Source organism: Mytilus trossulus, chromosome 4, assembly GCF_036588685.1.
Source record: "Mytilus trossulus isolate FHL-02 chromosome 4, PNRI_Mtr1.1.1.hap1, whole genome shotgun sequence".
NCBI classification, from domain to species: Eukaryota; Metazoa; Mollusca; class Bivalvia; order Mytilida; family Mytilidae; genus Mytilus; species Mytilus trossulus.
The window spans coordinates 10,921,826-10,945,155 of record NC_086376.1 but is presented as its reverse complement, the minus strand read 5'-3'; the positions used below and the strand labels follow the sequence as shown (position 1 = coordinate 10,945,155).

General features: G+C 29.5%; 2 protein-coding genes across 6 annotated transcripts in view; both read left to right on the top strand.

Moving 5' to 3' along the window:
• LOC134714656 (regulator of G-protein signaling 12-like) overlaps positions 1 to 19,290 on the top strand; it is a 49,929-nt gene extending 30,639 nt beyond the window's left edge. For 3 of the 5 annotated variants that reach the window (XM_063576087.1, XM_063576089.1, XM_063576088.1), the window contains 11 exons: positions 1,690 to 1,797; positions 10,942 to 11,118; positions 11,460 to 11,546; positions 12,089 to 12,235; positions 12,634 to 12,838; positions 13,128 to 13,519; positions 13,724 to 13,921; positions 14,228 to 14,318; positions 16,066 to 16,277; positions 17,032 to 17,194; positions 18,067 to 19,290. In XM_063576087.1, coding sequence (XP_063432157.1) covers positions 1,690 to 1,797; positions 10,942 to 11,118; positions 11,460 to 11,546; positions 12,089 to 12,235; positions 12,634 to 12,838; positions 13,128 to 13,519; positions 13,724 to 13,921; positions 14,228 to 14,318; positions 16,066 to 16,277; positions 17,032 to 17,194; positions 18,067 to 18,905 — 2,619 coding nt within the window. In that variant the 3' untranslated portion in view covers positions 18,906 to 19,290. The remainder of the gene's footprint in view (positions 1 to 1,689; positions 1,798 to 10,941; positions 11,119 to 11,459; positions 11,547 to 12,088; positions 12,236 to 12,633; positions 12,839 to 13,127; positions 13,520 to 13,723; positions 13,922 to 14,227; positions 14,319 to 16,065; positions 16,278 to 17,031; positions 17,195 to 18,066) is intronic. The other 2 variants (XM_063576090.1, XM_063576091.1) reach the window with 2 other exon arrangements.
• Positions 19,291 to 20,568: 1,278 nt separating this feature from the next.
• LOC134713723 (caprin-2-like) lies at positions 20,569 to 23,330 on the top strand. The gene is made up of 2 exons (XM_063575014.1): positions 20,569 to 21,646; positions 22,839 to 23,330. The coding sequence occupies exons 1-2, from the start codon at positions 21,562 to 21,564 to the stop codon at positions 23,288 to 23,290; spliced, it is 537 nt and encodes a 178-aa protein (XP_063431084.1). The 5' UTR covers positions 20,569 to 21,561; the 3' UTR covers positions 23,291 to 23,330.

Below are 23,330 nucleotides of genomic sequence, written 5' to 3'. Positions count from 1 at the left end.
TACAACTACAGTATAGGATATTGGTCCCTGAATTGTTCAAAATTCAAGTGTCAAAGTTGAAGAAGCATTATTATAGAGAGGTACAGAAAAAGTTGATTTCCAAAATTTCAGCAATATGAACAAAACTTTTAACTTGGGATGAAATCATGTGTTCAGAAAGGGATAACAGTTCCTGCTCCAATAGTGGCATCTGCTCTAAGCTTGTTACTCATGGCAACTTGAAATATTCTGGCTAGTCCCGTTATGTGATGTCATGATCATGCAATGAAAAGAGGACAGAATTGTGGTTTAAAGTAGGACATATATATGTGAATTTCTATGAAATCCATATCTTTAAGCCATATCATGATAGTGTCAATGGCATGACTTTAACATTACTATTCACAGCCTTAGTTTATAGCTTCTTTATAAATAGCAACATACATCATATTGGAATACAAAATTACATAACATTGGAATACTGTATTGACTGTCAGATATAAACTATACAGTGAGTGCCACTTGAGTGTTGGTAACGTAGGGTTGGGGTATTCACAAACTTAATACTAATTTTCTGCATTTTAAGTGGGTAATTGCATAAACCAAATATGATGTTTAGAGTTTTGTAGTGGGGAGTTGCATATTAACTTGAATTTTTTGGAACTGCATTATAAAGAATATAGAGTGACATCTTAATTTTTGAAGGTTATATTGGAAACAATACTTTTATGATTTAATCATTTTTTTCTGGAATCAAATATGTTAAAGTAAAGTTTCAGATATTCTCAAAGGTATATTTTTTTAGACCTCTGCTTGATATTTTCACAAACAATGTTATTTTCAAGTTGAAATCTAGTTTTACAACTCCTGGATAATGTAATTTATGCTCTGACAATTTTGAAAAAAAATCCGTAAATCCTCAGCAGATGGCAATGAGTTTACATGTACTTGATATAAATTCAGTTTAGGAACTTTTAAAAGAAGATAGAAAAAAAATGATAAAATTCTATTTCATCCCAGCTCGATAAACTTTTTGTAATGGACGTTTTCTGTGATGCTTGTTGCTATTAAAAAAACAACACCAAAATCTTTGATATTACAGGACAAGTTATGCACATTTTAGTAAAGACCAATGATAATACTGATCAAGACTGGTGTTAGAAATACTGTATATAATTAGCATTAGCTTTACTAACTTGAGAGCGAACCGGCATGTGCGGTCTTACTGATTTGAAACTACAACTTGACATCAATTTTTTAATTCAACGAAAAGTAGAAAAGTAACTTAAAAGATTTAACAAGCAAAAACAGGTTTAAAGTTAAATGAAAGGTTGTCCGAAAATTTAAATTAAGAATATAAAACCTAATGTATTGAAATTGACACAGCTGTATAAAAAGTAAAGAAATAGTATATCTATGTCGTTCTTATATATTTATTTGGTGCAACTTAAGCTAAAATGTCTATTGGTATATTTTTTGTGTGTTTTGGCACGAAGTTGAGAGATTTTATTATATTACCCACTTTATATTTGTTTCCTGTTATCTTTACAATTATGTTAATACATGTAATAGATAGCCTCAGAAATATGTGGATGGTTTACTACATTACTTAGAATATAAACTAAGTGTGGGAACTTCATTCCTGATAGATCATCTCATCATTTATTTACAACTATTTAGAAATTATTAGGAAAATCTTTATTTTTTCAGAGGGAAAAGAATCGAACGTCAGATGATTTACAAGAGAATTGGGCCAAGCCACAGACCCGAACCAGAAAGTTATCCCGTCTTCAGCATCCATTTAGTCATTCACATGAGGTAATTCATGGAAAAAAACATAAATAACAAAGCTTATCAGTATTTACAAAATTTTCCTTTGATCTTACTGACTTATAATTTCCTTTCTCAGCACAGTAGAGAGACAGGAAAAACTATCCCTAGAAACTCAGGATACTAATGTGCCGTTGTCAATGTAAAAATCAACCTCATTCATGGCAAAATAGCGATAAACAGATTATCATTAGTCATTCCGTACCTGGCTCAAGCGAGAAAATCAATCCTGTTGAGATGACCGACAATAATCTATAAATAGTTGGTGTAATTATAGATTATTGTTGATTATCTCAACGAGATTAATTTTCTCGCTTGAGCTGGAACAGCGAAAGTGAGAAAAGCAATTGAATTGAGATGACCAATGATAACATGTTTATCGCTATTTTACCTATGACGATGTTGTCAATTTTAATGTCAATTTCGTTAGCAACGCCACTGGGCCTCCTTAGTTTCTAGCGATAATTTTTCCATCTCAAGCGAGAAGCATGATATGAAAATGATCACACAAAAAGATCAAAGGAAAAATGGACAAAATAGCGATAAGCTTGCATAATAAAAGTTTACAACTGGGAACAATTTTTTTTTATCCTGCTTCTCTCTCACTGTGGCATGAGCATATATATTGTTACCTGTGGAAATGCCATTCCATCTTTTTAAAATCCAACAGTTTGCATTTTTACTTTTGTTATACATAAAGTTTCTTAGAACCCACTTTTCATTAAATCATTATCATTAGAATTCCAGCACAGACATAACTCCTTCATGTCATCCTATCTCATACATAATATATTTAATTTTACTGTGCAGTATTGTTGGTTTAAGTAAAATGGGCAGACCTGTTTTTTAGAGGGGGGAAAAATGCTGAAATTTGGATTTAATTATTTGCTTGATGAAGAAAGAAAGTTCAAATGAGGGTGGGTTTTTTATTGATTATTTATTTTTATGAATCCTGGTGAAGTTTTTCACTCATGATGTTTGTGAAAATCAATCTGTGAATTCTATTTTTTATTTTTCTTATTCAAGCTTAACAAGAAATTCATTGCAGAGGTTTGAAATCAGTATAAAATCGAGTAGACAAAAACTGGTTTTACATGTATAGCCAAATTTGATTGTTTCGATAAATGCTGTTTCTTTTCAAACTAAATGTAGTATTGATCTTTAAGAGTGCTTGGTTCCCATACTTAAAAAATTATTCAGTGAAGAGGGAAAGAGAAAGGCTTTATAGGAAAAAAACGGATATCTACCCACTTTCTAACACTTATATTATTTCAATATTAAAAACATGTAGGCTCTTTTATTTGCTTCCTAAAGCCAGTACAAGTTCAAGTTGTATATGGTATATTGTTATTGCATGTGAAATCATATTTCTCTGTTTATGAATTTTCTCTTCAGAAGATGTTTTATATAACAGAATATGATGCGCCTAATAAAATATTTTGACAAACCTTTATAAAAGAAAATTTTAAAAACTTTTGTCCTTGCTTTTAAATAAAATGCTTCATAAAGCTACATTATCAAATTTGTATGTAAAGAATAATAATGAAGTCAAAATTTGATATACAGATATATTGAGGCATAATAGGGGGCACTGTACATGTCGACTTTGATAATAATAATAAAATACTTTTGCTTTGATGGATATTAACTTCAATGCATTAGCTCTTTTCTAATGCACAAAACATTTTATTTTGGCACTACTGCAGATATTCATAACTTAAATGGTAAAAAACTTCAGTTTCAAAAGTCTTAATTACATGTATTACATTTTATTAAAGATTTATATATTTTTAATATTCTAATGTACAAGTTATCTGTAAATGTACATGAATGACTTTATCAATTTTTCTTTGAACATTTTTTTATGTAAAGGACTAGTGTTCTATTAATATTACATGGTAACTGATACGTTTTAAGATGTTACAAAGAAATTAATGGTTACAGATGACGGGTTATAGATCAAATGTTTCGATGGTTTAAAACAGTTTATGTCCCTTGTTCTATGCATTTCAATCATTATCTGTTATCAGTTAAAGAAATTGTAATTTGTCAAACTTTATATTAAAGATAGAGTGTTGCCTGAAAATGATGAATAAGTTTGATTACTTATATAAAAACTGTAAATATTATGACAACTGCCATGCTATTTTAAAAGTTGTATTCTATAAGTTTTATATATGATAGAAAATTGTGACTGTGTCTTGAATGGTTCTAAAATTTGGACTATGACATATATGTCAGTTATAAACTTCCTGTAAAGTTTTGTCACTGTAGTGTCTTTAAACTAAAACAGAATATGATCATTATAAATACTACTAATTCCAAAGTTGTTTGACATTACATCAAGTTTAATAATCCTTCACAATTTAACTTCAGACAATATTAAATATGATTATAAGTATTTTCATTTATGTCAAATCATTTTTCAAAGTAAAACCTGCCAAAAGAGGGATTCTAAGTCTACAAGTGGTTGGTAAATCTACTTTAACCTTTTGATTATAATCTCTAGATGAACCACATATGGTCTCTGCTGGACACTCTATCTTATTTCGTTCTAATGGTAAAAACCTTTTGATGTCTTTACACAGAGGGTAACAAAAAATCCATTTTTACTAAATAGAAGTAAATTATCACAAGGCTATATCTACACAGGGAAAATTATCCATGGATGTTACCTGATATTAGAAATATATATCTGACTTCACAACACTATGTGATTAAATTATACAGAGTTTTTTACTACTTAAGAGCATTTATTTACATTTAAGTTCAAGATCTTAAGTAGCGTCATGCTTAGGTCCACTTTCATGGTTCAGAACTATTACAAGTTTTTTGTGTAGATGCAAAAAGTAATATTTTAGTAAATATTTTGTAACTGTAAAATGCAGAAATTTAAGTTCTTGCAAAATAGTAAGAAAAAGGATTTCAAATTTGAAAGTATTGATAAAAAAGATTGAAACAGAAGCACTTTTATAATCTGACATGGAATGTTCCTCTGAAATGATAGGCTTTAGATTATAACAGTTTTATCTCTCTGTCAATATTAGTTTGAAGTATTTAATAAGAAATTCTTCACTTCCTGTTGAACACAGCCTAGGTTACAAAATAAATAGTCAGGCAACTCATTGACAATTATAGTTGGGACAAACTGACTAATTTTGATAATGAAAAGTAAAATATGTTGTAGCTTTTAGACATCTTAATTAAAAGAAAATGACAACAAAAAGGGTTATCTGACATGAAATCATTAATTTAGTACATATATATATTTTGATTTTCATTAATTTAAATTAAACTATAAAAAAAATGTGTATAAAATTTTATCATTTGAATATCTTGAGAACGAGACTTGAATCTTTATAAAATTGGCACCAGTGATTGACTTGGGTTCTTACTTTTCATATGTATAGCTAGCTACAGTATATGTAAAAAAACTAAAACCTTAAGTACTTTAAGAAGTTTCTTATCAGAGTTCAAGTTGTGCATTTAAGTGCAAAAATAAGAAAAGTCAAGTACAAACCGTATACTTCTCTGGCTAACAAAACTCTCATGCTGAAAAATCGTGAAAAAATCTTTACTAATAGGTCAACTTGGATATCTTAGTACAAGAATAAGGACTCTAGACTTTGTGGTATGGCTATGTCTTAAACAATAAGTATTTATACACTCAAATATATAGTCCTTATTAGTTGGCAAAAAAAGTTGTTTTGTATTAGTTTTGAATTGACCTTTCAACTGTTCTAATTTGAGTGCCACTGTTGCGTCTTCTTTTGCTCGTCTGGCGTACTAACTTATACGACTGATATCTTTGTAGCGTATTTTTTTGGTACAGAAATCAATGCTATAATGGTACAGCTAACTATCATACTGAAATGACATAAATAATTCATAGAACTTTATAATGCTTTTACAGTAATTTAGTTAAAAAATCAGTATTGTTTCCCATTCATTCAATCAATTAATGATGAGGATACAAAGAGCTATGCACTCTTAGATGGTGGATGGCTGTTTGATGTCCAGTGTCAAATTATATGTCTATTTAGGACCAAAAAACATGTTCATGCAATATAGAGATGTACCCTGCTTTGTTCTAGAATAACATACTCAAGGTTAATTTTGAATATTCTAGTTTACAAGGTAACAAACATCCCACACTGACAGGGAGACATGTATAATGACCTGGACACATTATTCTGACTCCAAATAGACTGGTTTTTGCTCTTACTCCAAATAGACTGGTTTTTGTTCTTACTCCAAATAGACTGGTTTTTTTTCTTACTCCAAATAGACTAGTTTAAGCTCTTACTCCAAGTAGACTAGTTTAAGCTCTTACTCCAAATAGACTGGTTTTTGCTCTTACTCCAAATAGACTGGTTTAAACTCTTGCTCCAAATAGACTGGTTTTTGCTCTTACTCCAAATAGACTGGTTTTTGCTCTTACTTCTCATTCAAACACCAGCAAATACCAATTTGAAATTTTGATTCGACCCAGCTCAGGGTTCCAACCTACAACCTTCTCTGGCTTCTGCTCTCTTGGTGAGCATGTCACAACGAGGCCCTCATATATGTGTGCACTTTTGGAAGTAGGTTTTACAAACTTGATGTATTTTTGTCCTGGAGAATAGCCTGATGTACTTACAGATGATATGTTCAAGTATCTTCCCTGGGTGCAGTGCATGTTAAAATGGATTATAAATAAATTGTCATATTTTATAATTGCAGTCTTATTTATAACCTCAATGGTGATGTTTGTAAGTTAGCAGACAATTTATATCAGAATACCATGATGGGAAGTCATTTAAAATTTGAAAATATTTCTAAGAGATATTAAAGTTAAAATTATTTGTATTGTCAAGACAAAACTTTTTGGGGGTTTAAACTTTTAAGGGTTGATGTAATTTTATCTGCACATTGATCTTTGTGAAAAAGAGATTAACTTTGTTTATTTTTCTTTGGTTATATGAATTATCCAAGAATGAATAGAAATTACATAATAATAATCTTTATAAAAAATAATTTTATTCCTTTTTTTCACCTTTGTTGGAAACATGTAAAAACTTATCTGATAACAATCCTTAAAATCAGAGATTTGTACAGAATGATTAAAAATCAATTAATTTCACTTTTGGGTGTCAGATTTGTAAAGAAGAGTTGTCTTTTGGGATTAAGGAGGATTATTTAATTTGTTTACTGTTATTTTCATAATTATTTACATGTTTTACATGTTAAAGTGTCAATTTTGCCCTTTGGGTCAGAGTTCAGGAAAACTGTTAGACAGATTTGAACATTTCTTAATTGGATTAACTATACAAGCTGACACTTACCTTTAGTGCAATTCTTCAATCTGATTGGTTAATTGCAGGTAAAAGTATGTTCTGATTGGTTAATTTCAAAAAAAGCTTTCCAGGTATGTCTGGACACATGTAAAACAAAGTTATCAGATTAATTAATCTCAAAATTAATTAAAATGACAGCTTCCTCCCCTTATGGATGGAATAAAAATGTTCTGTCAAACTCTCAAAGTGCCATTACATACTTTGACTTGATAGAATTCACATCTCAGAAATCACATTATAATTTTGACCATAACAAATTTGGTCAACAAGTGAGATTACCTGTTAGCCCATACAGAAATTGTCTTATTGTGAGTCCTTGTAAAAATTCTACAATGATAATAGACAAAATAGGAGGAACTTCCAAAATGTATCTGGATATAACATTAAATGGAGCTTCTTTTGAAAGACAAGAACAGTTTGAAAGATTATATTATAAGAAAAGTCGTCAGCGAAGAAAAAGTACTGACCATGTTCCAATTAAAAAGATGAAAAGGAGCATGCAAGTTAATATGTCACTGCTGAATTATGTAAGTTGTTTTTCCAATTAAACCATTTTTTGGCACTTTTTATTTTGATATTCAGAGACTTAAAACTTATCTTTTTCAATAACTTTCATAAAAGAGAAGCTAATATTGCTCAAACTGCAATCAATAAAAATAATTTTCAAAAAATTTCCTTATAATTTTTTACTAGGTCAGCAGAAATGAAAAATATTTAATTTTAACTACAAAGGAAGATATCACAATGTCTATCCTCTAAACCTCAGTTTATGTTTGAACATCATACAACTCAACATGTAAAATTTCTTTGATCTTCAATAGTATGTGAAAAAACGATGCAATTTGAGTCTCATATGCACTTGGAAATAATGAGGTCAAATCTACTTAAGGTCCTTATAATAAGTACTTAAATAGTTAAAACTATATAGAATAAAACTCTTAATCGATCACTTTTTGCCAAATCAAACTTATATACAATGAATCTCATAGATAAATATTTAAGAAATATGAATGTCATTGGAAATATATAGATATAATGTAAAGCGCTGAAAAATAAAAAGGATTCAATAAATCTTAAACCTTGAAAAGTATGGACTTCGGTAGTGTATACATGCATGGGAATTTGCTAAGGTTATGAATTTATTATTAAGCTTATTGAATAGAGTGTCATTTGATCAAATGTAAACCTTGGATAACTTTAGGACAAGTTTGACACAGAATGTTTGTGACTAAGGCTAAATATATCAAATGATTGATTTAGACCGATGACCAAATTTGAACTTATATAGATACATGCTATATAAGAATCATTAAGTCTAGGTCATACAATGGTTTTTAAAAAGAGGACGTAATTTGAGAAATAACTGTAGTACAATTATGTACTTCCGTTACAGGCAAATGTTTGAATGGCATAACATTTATGAATTTAAGGTTGAACGGATCTGTCGTCTAATCCGTCATCGTGGAACATCTATACTGTAATACTTGTAACGTGAACATCAGTATTGTTACTCAGTCACGCTCACAGTATTCTAACAGGATAAACATTTTAATTGGACTTATTAAAAACATTTATTTGATAATGATATAAAATGGAAAATCATGAATCACTTATCATATGAATATAAGTGGGATTATCCTTCAAGATTGACTTTCCTCTGTACTGACATGGAAAATGTTTTACTATATTGTTGCCGATAAAAATGGAGAAATGTATCAACGATCGTATAGTGTGATAGATCATAGACATTCGCTTTCTGACGATAAGGAATTGGTGAAATTTATTAATATTTTTCAGCCACGTACTAGATTGGTAAGAGTTCATTTATAAACTGCTATAGTTTTGTAGAGGTGCAAGGTTATGCAGGGGTATAGGTGGAAACTGTAGTCAGTAGTAGCTTATTAAATGTATATTAAGATATTTAGTTAGTTAAAAATAATACTTGGGAATTGGAAATTTGAAAGTTAATATAGGCTGTGAAGTCTTGTGGAATCAACTAAATATGTTAATAAATTTACATAAAACATATTTGTTGTAATTCCTCTGATTGGATGATACAATATCAAACCATTTAAAGTTATATTTTATAAAGTACCTATTTAGGAAACGAGAAGAATTGACCTGAAGGAAGGAAATATGAAATTCTAATTTTAATAAATATTTTTAAAATAATATTTGTGGCAATGTATCCTAAACTGAAGGTTGCTTTTAGTAGTGTTTGGGTATGTAAATATTCAAATAAAAATTACAATTTAATTATACATGTTATTTATTATGTTGTATGTTTAATCTATGACATGAAAAAGATTTGCATAACTTTTTTGGTTTTTAAAGTTTAATTAATTAAGTTTTTAAATGCAAATTTTTCAAGTTTTTTTTAAAAGCAAATTTATCAAGTTTTGTGGGAACATGTACTATTTTTACCCTCCAGGTATTCAGGATAAAAATCAGATATGTAAATATATATGTATTCAGTACTTGTATATCCCAGGGTTAAAGTGTATTCATATGATTTCCTTTCCTTTGTTCCATAAATTCTCGTTTGTTCAATTCCAGTGTAAAGGTGTGAACATGTATTTTGATATATTTTTTAATATCTTTGATCACTTTGTTATGAGTTATCTACTGATCAATCTGAGATACCAAAGGAAATTGAAGAATAAACAAATTAAACTATCATCCAGATATAATTCTAAAACTTGTAAAACTTGTTACATATCTTAATTGGAACTTAGGAAAGAAACACATAATTTTATGATGAAGGGTAGAGCTAGGATTCACAGTTTTTATGATAACTTTGACAATTTGGTGTTGTCCAAATTAAAGTGGATGTTAAGCTTATCAACTTTAGTAAGTACTTAAATAATGAAAAAAGTCATGTGAAAAAAAACTTGCATTTAGGCTAGTCATCTGAAAGTTTCAATAAAAAATGTTCCAAGTTTTTGATAAAAAAAAAAAGGATTGTAAAATTTACCAGAATTCTTCCCATGTAATTGATTTAATGTTGAAGACTAGGTCTATTTGATCAATAATTTAATGTTGGAAACTAATCCAATCTTTTAGTAATAGAATTCACCATAATTATACGTCAGGAAAATTAACTGTATTTTAAAGTATAGATCTTATGGAAGGTCAATGTCAGTATGATAAAAGAGTGCAATTGAGTAATTTGAGAAGCACTTCTGAATTTCCAAAGAAATCCCATTTTCCTTCTACAGTTTCAAAGAAATCTGTTATGAAATTGACTTTTCAATTTTTATAAGCCTTGTGATTTAATTTATTAATGACGTTATAACTAGTTTTACACCTTCTGATTTTAAGATAGATTTGTATTAAAGAGTAAAATTGTTGATCAAAATACATTTAAATTCTTTAATTTCCTATAGATCAATTTTATCGTCTTATAAAATGTACTTTATAAGTGATAGAAAGAGGTACAGAAGTATGATGTATGTTTTATACTAAAACTTAATGAGGTTATTGGGGTCAAATGTAGGCTTGATATGATTTATTTGTTTGAAAATGTCATAGGCACAGAATAAAGAAAAGAAAATAAGTATTGGTATTGACACTGGCATATTTATAAAGTTTTAAAACTTAGTTACTAAGTTTACGTTCTGAAATATGTTATGTTTACGTATGCATGTCCTTGTTGTCTTCAAAAACACTTATAATGACTAGTATCCTTGCACTGATAACAATGGTACTCCAGTTCTCTTTTTTTAGCAGAAGTAATAAATATGGTATAACAGATCCATCTTTCCTGTTATAAATGACATTTATTTTATATTTGCAGAGTTTAGTTGCATTAGACACAGAAACCAATCATCGCCTGTCTACCGCTAACAGTGTAAACAATATCACAAACAATGGAGATGACGATGAACATGAAGATGATATCGGGAGGATCGCAGGGTGGGCCGTTAACTTTAATAAGCTCCTCAATGATCACGGAGGACTTGCTGTCTTCACCGTAAGTTTTGTCATTCAAAATAAAATTTTGGATTTGAACTAAGATTTCACATTGTAGTTCATTATATAATAGTGAAAAATGTAGTCGAAAATACTGCTACAGCAAGAAGTTTTGTGACATTCACCGATATCAATATCGTAGTCAAAATAAATATATATATATAGCTATGTTTGAACATAAGTATACATATACAGTGCAATTTAGAATTTATAAAATGTCATCCTCAGAATTTAACTATATTTGTTTTTTGGTAAAGGTCAATTGTAGCTTAATGTTTTATATAATGTTTTTAAAGGTCATTTGTAACTTCGTGTTTCATATATTTTTATTTATCATTTCAGGAATTTTTGAAGAAGGAATTCAGCCAAGAAAATATTTTATTCTGGAGAACATGTGAACAGTTTAAACATATTGAAGACTCTGATAAGGTACTTTAAATGTTTTATAATACGTTTCAGTATTTCATTACCCAGATATTTTATTTTGACATGAAATTTCATATGTAAAAATCAATCAGATAAGAAAGTTAATCTTTAAATAAATATTCAGTTTTGTTTAATAAATAAAATATCTCATGTTCTAAGTGCTAAATTTGTGAATTATGGATTTTGCCAATTCTGATGATAAGTTTGTATATACATAAATATATCAGTGGTTTTACAAATGCCAAATCAAAAACAAATCAGTCAAGTGTTAGACATGTTCAAGTTATTTTACCTAGAACAATTTTAATTTAAGTGACAAAACATATAATGGAAGTTTGGCAGAAAATGACTTTCACATGGCTGAAAATAGACAACAATTTATTCTTACAATAAAACAAATTCTAGTTATTCCCCTTTATACAGTTGAAAAGTAAAAATTTGAATCAGAATTTGATTTTATTACAATCATTTAATAATTTGTTTTTAATATGCTTAAAAGTAGATATAAAAAATATGTATTTAAAATATAATTTTATTATTTTTAGCGAAAAGGTGAAGCTAAAGAGATCTTTATGAAGTATATGTCCCAGAAAGCCACCGATCCTGTCAATGTAGAACATGTGACGGTCAAACAAGTAGAGAAACAAATAGACAATCCAGGAACAAATACATTTGAGAAATCACAGCAGGAGGTAAGGCATTTAAGATATCTTAGACAGTTCTTTCAATATGAATATAAACATAAATTGTTGATTCTTTAACTGTTAAATCCTACATGAGTTACTGGATAATTTTTTAGAAGATACACAAAATATAGGAATACTCAAAACACAAAATAGATTTACATATAATATAAGTCAGACAATATACTAAAATACAGCAATTGTTATGACCCCCCTTCTCTTTCTCAAAGATTCCAGTGATTAAATCAAAGTCTGAAGAAAAAGAAAAGTTTGAGTGGGCACTACATCATTTATACATTACACTACATAAACTATTATTAATCTGCTTGTTTTAAGACAACATTTGAAAAAAAAATTTAGGTTCAAATATTGTTCAAATATATATGAAATTTGTTTGTTCTTTTTAGATTTTCAAGCTAATGAAACAGGACAGCTATCCTAGATTTATAAAATCAGAACTGTACAAAACATATCTGATGAGAGAAATGGAGGGAAAACCACTGAATCTACCAGCTGACGAATTTACACAGAAAGATAAAAAGGATGAGAAAAATAAATCTAAAATTGAAAGTAAAGAAAAAAGAAGGAGATCTTTGTTGCCATGGAGAGGAAGTAAGTTGAGAAAGAAAATTGTACATATCTTTGTAAATAAATATTACAATTGATAAAACATATATCCAAGGTTATTCAATATAAACAAGTTCAAAGGGATAAACTTGCACAAATTTACAAAATTGGGAATCAAATTTTCTGTTAATGTAATGATCAGTTCCATTTAGTCTGTTTGATAAACACTTGAAGTTGTCATGAGAATAGACCTAAGTTCAATTAGTCTTGATTTCTAACTTAAAAATTGTAAATGTATAAGTAATAAATATTTATTTATATTTTATCTTTTTAGGGAGCAGCAAACAAAGTATAAAAGCAGCTTCAGATTCAGATTTGAAAAAAATGAATGAGAAAAAAGAAAAAGAAAAAGAGAAAGAAAAGGAGAAAGAGAAAGAAAAGATAACAAAAGACAAAGAAGTGAATAATAATACACAACAACGTAAACCTTCCATACCAGCTGGTCCTGGTATAGATCTCAGTACAATGAGAAAGGAGGCAACGAAAGTAACCAATGAAAATGATGAACAAAACTTTAAATTCTGTCGTGTTATCATGCCTGATGGGTCAACGACGGTCGTGTGTGCTAGACCGGGTCAGACAATCAGAACTGTGTTAGGAAAGTTGTGTGATAAGAGAAGTCTATCTATTGCTGGTGTTGATGTCTTCTTACTGGGATCTGATAAGGTAAATATTGGGCATTTGTCAAAAGTATTCTATTTTTAAAAGGAAGAAAGTCAAAATTTATAGATTGTAGAACTTTCTTGTTGTGCTCTTGAAAAAATGTCAATGAATTTTTTGTTTGTCTACACTGTTATTTGTAATTCTTTTCACCAAACTTCAAATTAAAATATCCAGTATATTCAAAATTATTTGTTATTTTATTTTCAGCCATTAGACCTGTCCGAGGATATATCAACGTTAGGATCTAAAGAAGTGATGATAGAAAGACGTGTGTTATTTAGAATGGACTTACCGAATCGTAAATCTATTGGTGTCAAAGCTAAACCAAACCGAACAATTCGTGATGTGTTCAAACCTATTCTTAATAAATATGGATTTAAGTTGGATAATATTTTTGTACAATTGGTATGTTATATTTTTTTTTACCTCGCTTTCTCTTGAGTGTGTTGTTTAAATAAAAAAAAATCATGTTGATATAATTATACTTGTAGAAATGTCATTCAAACCTTTTTTAAGAAAATAATAAATGCTATCTTATTTCTTCTTTATGTTAATGTTCTATACACTGTAAACTATATATGTTTTGAATATGTCTTTTCGTTCAAATCAAATTGTAAGAAAAAAATATAAATGTCAGAATTGTATAAGGGGAGATAACTCTAACTAATCAGAGATCATCAAATTAATTTATTTATTAATTTATCTTTTCAGTCAGGGAAACCAGAAGTATTGGATATTGATGAACAAGTATCTACAATAGATAATCAAAGAGTTGTGATCTTACAACAAGATGATATAGTTGGTAAGTCATCCACAAACATTCCATGTTAAGCTTTTGTTGTTTGGTATCTTGTAGACTTTGGTGACATGCATATATATGTATATATTTGTGTTGGTATTTTGATTTCCAAATACTGTTTTATTAACACTTTTGGTGAAAGTTGGTTCCATATAGGGATATTTAGATCAAACTACTTCCTTAATAATTCAATATGAGGAAATTTTTAAGGGTCTGTTTTGAAGTTCATTTGTACTTAACTAAATTATAAACCAAAGTTCACACAGTACAGATGAGCTAGTTGGTCTATTTTAATATTCAAGTATCAGTACTTTTGATTTCTTGTTCAACAAAAGTATTATTGTACTAAGTAATCAGCTCTGAAGTAATAGCATATTTTGTTTTTTGTTAATCATAAAACAATGACACATTCATATATATTGATCCATTCATATAAGTCATTATCATCAATCTTACAAACCCCAAAACAATCAGTGTTTGATGTTTTATTGTAATCATAAAACATTAAAACATTCATAAAATATCCATACATTCATTTATAACCACCATATCATCTTCACAATCGGACACCAACTTTTATTCATTCTTCTCTTCTCTCTTTCATTATCTCTTCATATCTTCATTGTCATGTTGTGTGTGTAGTAAAGGGAAGTAATCCTTGTATTCCCTTGCATTATGGATGTGTTGTTTACTTGTGAATGAAAAGCTACTCATCATCAGAAATTTGAATTTTTGTGCCAGAAATGACCTGATGATGTCGAGAGTATTTGTAATAATATCAAACAAATTAGGTTGTATAAAAAATATTATTTTGATAAAGAGTCAAGATGAAAATTTGCTTGAAAATGCACTAGCAGCAATTTGGAAAAAAATATATTTGAAAATACAACCTGATTTGTTATATTGTAAATTCAGAAATTATTGTAATTTTGGATTAAAATGTGATTTTGAATTTCGTGATATTGACAAAAATCATGTTTGATTCATATAAAAAAAATCAAATGGTCCTGTGGCATTTTTCGCAATAATTTCTGAATTTACAGTATTTGTTTGTTAATGCACTAATGGTGTTGGTTTTGTTACATAATAATATATTCTGAACTATTGATTTTGTTTATCGATTCATAACAAAAAAGAAAAAAAATTGTAAAATATAATGAACCAGAAAATTTTGGTGAATGACTAATAAGTGAAAAAGCTTGTGTATTTATTTAACCAAAATCAACAGTTCAGAATTAGTTGCTAGTTGACTTTTCCAGTTAAAACTGATCAGTTTATGTTCCTGACAGAAAATAAGATTTACAATATCATTTATAATGAAATTCTAACACTGTCTCTTTATCTGGAAAAGTCATTATCTAATTAGAGAATAAAATCCAATAAAAAATATATTTGATACCTTGAATAGTTAATATACCTTTCATAATTTATATAGAATTCATAACATTTAATTGTATAAGCAGAACATTTAGATTTATTTACTCAGAATGATGTTTTTAATATTTAATCAGATATTTGCTAGTTAACATTTACCCTTGTTTTTTAATTATAATACCTAGTAATCAGTGAATATTCATAATTTTAAAAAAAAGTTTATTTTGAATGTATTCTGAAGATTAAGATGTTTAGATCTGCTCCAAAAAAAGGCTTTTACAGGACCAAGGGAGGGCACTGAAATAGTTTTATGAATATTCACTGACAATCCCTAGTTTATCTAACAATGTATTTACTTGCATGATATATTTAACAGTTTCGGGTAAAACAGGAAGTATACGCTCGACATCCTGGTCTCCAACTATGGCGTTAAAATATCCCCCAGATTACCATAACAGTCAGAAGGAATATGTTTCCTTAAACTTAATGACAAATAGTATCTTTGATGATCTCATGAAGGGCAAATCTCATCAGTTGACTCATAATTTTGATGAACTTGGAATTTTAGATCCTGATAGCAAGGTCAAGGTAAGAGAATGCAGTAGCTATGGTAGATTGTGGTGAACTTTGACCTCTTGCTTGTTTGTAGTGTGCATCTTTCTTATTGTAGTTGGAAACTAATTTTACAGAGTGGTTTATAGATTAATCTCTTCCATCCCCAGAACTCTTTCTTTCTTTCCTAGCTTTCTTTTGCTTTTTAAAGACTTTTTTTCATAGAAAAAGACAAAACACATTTGAAAATAATTTTGACACATTAAAAAAGATGAAAATTAATTTAACATTTACAAATTTACAATGAGAATAACATAGACAAAAAAAACGCAGGATTATTGGTAGCTTATATTAAAAGATAGTTTAAAAAGCTTGCTTTTAGCTCACAAAAAAACCTTGTAGAATAATTTGCACATGTTTAAAAAGGTACAAATCAAAAAGAGAAAATGAAAAACAAATGAAGTATACATGTAGCATGATGTCCCAAAATAATCAAGACTGGGGAAGATATTACAACTGATTTATAGCTGTATAAATCATATGATAAAACTTCATAAAAGATACTTAGACAGATTATATTTTATATATTCACAATATTGACCAATGACAGATAGATATGTATTGTGTTGTGCATGATTGTTGTTTTATTAAAAGAATGATAATATATATATTGGAATATAAAAACAAATATAGTTTGAAGGACAAAATGTTGTATAATTCGACTAAAATATTAAAAATATAAATACTAAAAGTTCTTTGCATTACTTAATATTTTAATTTTGTCTTTTAGGGTCTGCTGAAAAGCAACGAAGATCGTCCCTCTTTGGGTTTATTCGGCCTACGGAGAAAAGAGTCAGCATCCGTAAAGGATCCACCTCCCAGCAAGATGAAGTCAAAACACAAAGTGACGTTTAATCTTCAGAAAAATCAGACTCGTACTTCACAGGGTGACGGTAAGCTTTTCTATTTATACATATTCAAATTAATATATTTGTCTTAAACTCATCTTAAATTTAAATGATGTTGCAAAATAAAAAGCTTTTCATGTTGCCTACAGTTTTAAAAACTTGATTGTATTAATTTTAAATAATGTAGAATTGAAATTGGGGAAAAGAGTAGGATGGGAAATGAATAGATCAGAATGTCGCAAATCAAATAAAACAACAGCAGTGATGCATTTAATATGCATTCTATTTACCACACATTTGTCATCATAACCAACTTTTAGCTTCATAATTAGTATATCTAGGAGTAATGAAGATGCATAACTTGTAAAAGGTGCTAAATATAACTTAATTGTTAGAATATGATTGCATAAGATTGAAATATTACGTAAAAACATATTAAGGTGGTACCTAACACTACAGGGAGATAACTCTTTAAAATCAACTAAACGTTTTAATTACGTTGTGTTGTTAAGGGAATATTAAGCTTCTCAATGATCAAAATAAGTCTTTTTCAAACTGCTATATAACCAGTGTAATTTTTCTGATAAAACGGTTGGTTCAAAATTTTTGAAATTTTTATATTTTTGTCAAAGGATCAAAGTAAATACTTTGACAAAATTTTATGAAAATTAAACGAGCCAAATTAATTTTAGCTAAAGTGTTGGGTACCACCTTAAATGTTACTTGATTTGATAATGTATAGTGCCATTAGAATCATTTGACAACTATTACAATGATGTAATGATTATTATTAGATTCTCACAGGGAAAATCATTAAAGCTGTATTAATAGAAGATAAAATAATTACATATATATGTCTTGTATTTTATTTTCATGAAGTTACCAGAATTATAATTCTTTTTTCTTCTCTTTTTTAGATGACAAGTTTTTGGAACTTTTATCAAAAGCTCAAAGGCAGAGACTGGACGACCAAAGGGGATTAGATATGAATAATTCTGAAATACCAGAATTCCTACGCAATAAAAGTCATCATTCGTCTGGACGAGAGAGTGCTCCTCCAATTTTATCTCGTGATCGTACTGAATATGTACAAAACAATGAGAAATATTCATCCCATAATCGTGTCAGTTCATCAGGGCGCATCTCTTCCATGTCCGTTGAGGTTGTTGATATTTCTGCTGATGATAATGATTATTTAATGTCAACGGACCAAAGTTTTAGTCAAGATGGCATAATTCCGTCAACATCGGAGGCTCAGGAATACTTTCAGTCCTCCGATTCTATCAATGCAGACTTTGATGATCCATGCTTAGCTGAGAAAAATTTACGTGATTTAGGTTTTGACTATAGTTACAATATGTATCAAGCTAAAGCATGGGGATACTCACGGTACAGACCTTTATCTCCAAATAGACAATCAATAGAAAGAAATTCTGCTCCATTAGCATCTCCTGATCTACTAGATAAAACTGCTACAAATGATGACTTTGATGATACATTGACCAGTTCTCCAGCAGATCAACGCTTGAGACCGCAATCTGTTCCTCCAGTACTGGTATCTAACAGAAATGGAGTTTTAAAGCAGTTATCTCCCCTCCCGTATAGTCATAATACCCCAACTAATTCGTCAGCATTTCATCGAACTTCTAATCAGAAATCATCAACGTTTTCCACATTTACATCTACACCTAAACCTGACAATAAACCGGTTATTTTAGATTTAGCTAACACAGAAGAAAATGTTACTTTTGTATAGCAAAAAATGTAATTCTGTTCACTGCCAGCAAATATAGTGTATTATTTATAAATTACTGAAATATGTTGTTTTCTTTCTTGAAAACTTATTAATTTTAACCAAAAAAAGCATTTTGTTCATTTAAGAAAAGTGCTTTATTTCAAAACCTAGAAACAACCACTGAAAGAGAAGAGATGTGATCACCAGTGATGAAAGCCAGCAATAATGAGCCATAATCGTTAATTTTGTTTTTGTTTGTTGATTATTGCATGTACAGCAATATTTTCAATGGTGCTATATGATTTTGTACATACATATATTTGTATAGATTTTAATTGTTAATGAATGAAGAGATTTGAGATGTTTTATATTTTATACAAAGTCAATTAAAATATCTCTCTAAGTACTTTTAGTCTGTATATTTCATTTAGCCCTGCTACCTGACTACTAATTAGCTTGACCATCTGTATGATCCCGCCAGTATTCATTTCAGATTGTCTTCAAGAATTCTTTAGCCAAATGTAAAAGAAACTTTATAAAAACACAAAGATGTGCTGTGATTGTCAATGATACAAACAAGTAAAATCACATTTATACAGAACTCTGAGAAAAATACAATATCAAAAGACCCAAATAAAAAAAATCAAATGACTAAACAAAAGCTCTAATACATCAAATGAATGGATAACAACTGACATATTCCGACTTGGGTACAAGCATTTCCTAATGTAGAAAATGGTAGATTAAACCTGGTTTAAACCTAGCTAAACTTCTCACTTGTATGACAGTCAAACAAAATTCAATTGTTTTGACAACGATGTGTGAACAAAACAGAATGTCTGAAATAGAAAGTAAAACTGTCAAAAATTAGGGTAAAGCAGTCAGAATTGCATTATAATCTTAATCATTTTAAAAACAAAGAAATATGTAACAAAGAAACACACAAAGGCTAATAGACAAAGCACATTAGAAAAAATGAAAGATAAGAATACAAAATTTTACAATAACACAATGACGGGATGTATAAGTACAGAGCCACATCATTTGTAACAAAGACACAAAAAAAGGCATATAGACAAAGCACATTCTAAAGCAAAAACGAAACACAAGAATACTATAGGACAATGACAGGATATATAAGTACAGAGCCATGTCAAATTAATATCACCAAAAAAAGACTAAAAAAGTAAAAGTCATATTCAAAAAGACAAAATAACAGAATACTATAACAGGTTATTTATACAATATCAGTACACAACTATCCATTAGAGAACAAATGATGTGGATGTAATCATATATAGATCTTTGAAAAAAATTGGTCTTCAACATTGAGCAAAACCCATATAGTATGCATTAAAAAAAAAAAGTGTTCTCCTTAAACCTGAGGCTTGCATCACAAATACCTGGGGATCTAACCTTTTCATAAGAATCACAAAAACTTCATCACATTAGATACCAGGTCTTGAAGCAAGGTTCCTCGTTTAGTTTTTAGACCTCTTGGGGGATTTGATCATATTTGATGTTTGTTTACTGCTTCTGGAAAATATCAAGCAAGCTACATTTAAATAAATGTCTATGATCAAGGTTCACACTTATGTTTATTGTCCACAAGTTCAAATAGTCATCACTGACAAGTACTTGATGCCTGTATTTAGGATATTCATAAATATTAAAATAAATTGAAGATGTACAATCACCATTTACTTAGTATTTCAACAAGGAATAAAGAAAGAAGATATAAACAACTATGAAGATGTATAAGATAATCTACCAAAATAATAGTAGAAAAACAAAGGGTATTAGGTATCCATCCATGACATAAAATCAGTACAATATACACCAGAAGCAAAAATAGCTCTTTTGTTGATTTTCGTCATCTCAAAGTCCATGACACCTACAGCATGGAGAAACAAGAATGTGTCCTCAGTACAAGGATGCCGCAGCCGCACTATCATTTTCTATGTTAAGTGGACCGTGAAAATGGGGTAAAATCTCTAGTTTGGCATTAAAATTAGAAATATCATATCATAAAGAACATGTGTATTAAGTTTCAAGTTGATTGGACTTCAGCTTCATCAAAAACTTTAACCTGAAGCGGGACAGACGGACGGATGGACTTTACGATGCACGAGCCAGAAAAATAATGCCTATAAATGGGGCATAAAAAAGCTAGCCTCACCGTAAGTCTAAGCTAGTATTTTGATTAAGCCAGTGTCAAAATGTTATGTATATTCAGAGTTTGAAGACATTGAAACCCAAATGTCATTTTAGCAATGTCAAGCGGCATACTTCTACAACCGTAAATTGTTTCAAATTAAATATCTGATAAGACCTGATATTAACTTAAATTAGAAGTTATATTGAAACTCTTCCTTTAACTTCTCTTCAATTTTGATCAAATTTGAGGACATAAAAGTATGAAAATGCGACCAAAGGGTTTTATACTTCGATGACTGAATTTTGTCGAAAAGCCGGCATGAAAAATAAAATTAATTTTCAGGCTACAATTTTTTTTTGCCAATCTCCCAATCTTTTACTGTTTTTTTTAACTATCAAATTTCATGTCATAAACACGCAAATGGGACATTATTTGTTATAAGTTCACTCATAAAACTGAGCACTCACATGAATTAGGGTGTTTTGTTGTCGCTAATGTACATTGTAGTAACACATTTGAATGTTCGGAATGTTGACATCTATGATACTTGTCTGTTTTGCTACTTCCTATGCATATGCTGAAAGTTCATGTCAAAGCAAAAACGGTAAGCAATTTAAACAGTTTCTGCAGAATACATGTGAAAGAAGGTGTTAACATTACGAAATGGAGAACAATGCATTGCAATATTTTTTTATTGCTTTCGTTTTCTGTTTTATTACTAGTATATACCTACTATATTAGTAGGATTTTTAGGTAAAGATTGCATGATTGAAATGCAAACAAACCTATTGAACTGGCTTGATATTTAAATCTTCCAAAACTTATCACTACCTTTTTTGCTACACAAAATCAGATATGCAAGGCACAAAATGATGGAACACTTGTCAAGAAAATGAGACAACTTTTGCAAGGGGCTGGAATCTAATATCTGTTCTAAAAATATAAATGAAGTCATTGTTAAAATTATTGTTATCTTCCTTTGTTTAGAATTGCTGCTGAATCAACTACAACCAATGCAATATGCATATCACTTCCCACTGATAAATTGAAGCAACCTTTACCCGCAGTGCTTACAAGCACTTTGATGTTTGAAAGTCTGCGCTGGCTTTCAGATGATTGTAAATCAATATCTAACTACTAACCTCGGTTAGTTGTGTTCTTTCTCTAGAGCAAAACCAAACCATTTTTAATTTTTTTTTCTCCAGTATATTAAAAAGGTTTCAAATTGTCTAGATAGTAAACAATGATCGCACACACATCAACATTTAAGTAAAAGTCTATAATTTAAAATAAAAATCGTTTGTTTATCTTGTATTTTAATTTTTGTGTTCTAAATATTATTTTTTTTTATATATATATATTTGGGTAGCCTGTATTATATTTTTTTTCTTTCATTTCTCTGTCTTTTGACATGAATCCATATAATACATATATATACCATTATATACATGCATGCTCATGCATATATTTTGTATCATATTACTAAAAATGTTAAATGGAGAAGACTTCAAAAGTCTGTTTGACTTGTGTCTTATCCAATGTGTACTTTTAAACAAATAAAATATGTTTAAACTAAAATTTTTTCGTTTTGGGTTTTACTCGGAGTTCAGTATTTTTGTGATTTTAATTTTTTTCCTTCTTATCATTCGCCCTTTTTGTAATCAACACATGCGACTAGAAGATATTTCCATCGAAACATGGCAAAAAAACAATAACTTGTCTTTTGTTTTGGTAAATGTGTGATTTAATTGAATTTTAGAGAGATACTCATTACCAAATGATACTAATTTTTGTAGGCAGATATGATGTCACTGTCAATGTTCGAGGTGAACCCAGCAAGGACATTTCTCAAGTGATTGCTTTCCATGCCTTCATCTCAAAAGATGTATATCCGAAAGCGGGTGAGAGACTTGTATTTGATACAACAAAGGCAAATGAAGGAAGTGTCTATAACAGCAATACTGGAGTATTTACGTGTCCGAAGACAGGGATGTACGTATTTGTCTGGGTCATCCGAATGGTTACTGCCGAACATTCAACTGAACTCATGATCAATAATTCTGTTCACGGGTCCACATTTCTTCGTGCCAAGAAAGGAGACGAGGGATCAGTCAGTGGTACAGTGGTTGCGCATGTGTCAAAAGGTGATACGGTATATGTCCGTAACCATTCAGCATATGCCGGCGATGGTAGAATACATAGTAACATACACGGTAAACCAACATTTTCTGGTTGGCTGCTCCAGTAGATTCAGTTGTAATTAATAAAAATGATTTAACTGTTTACTA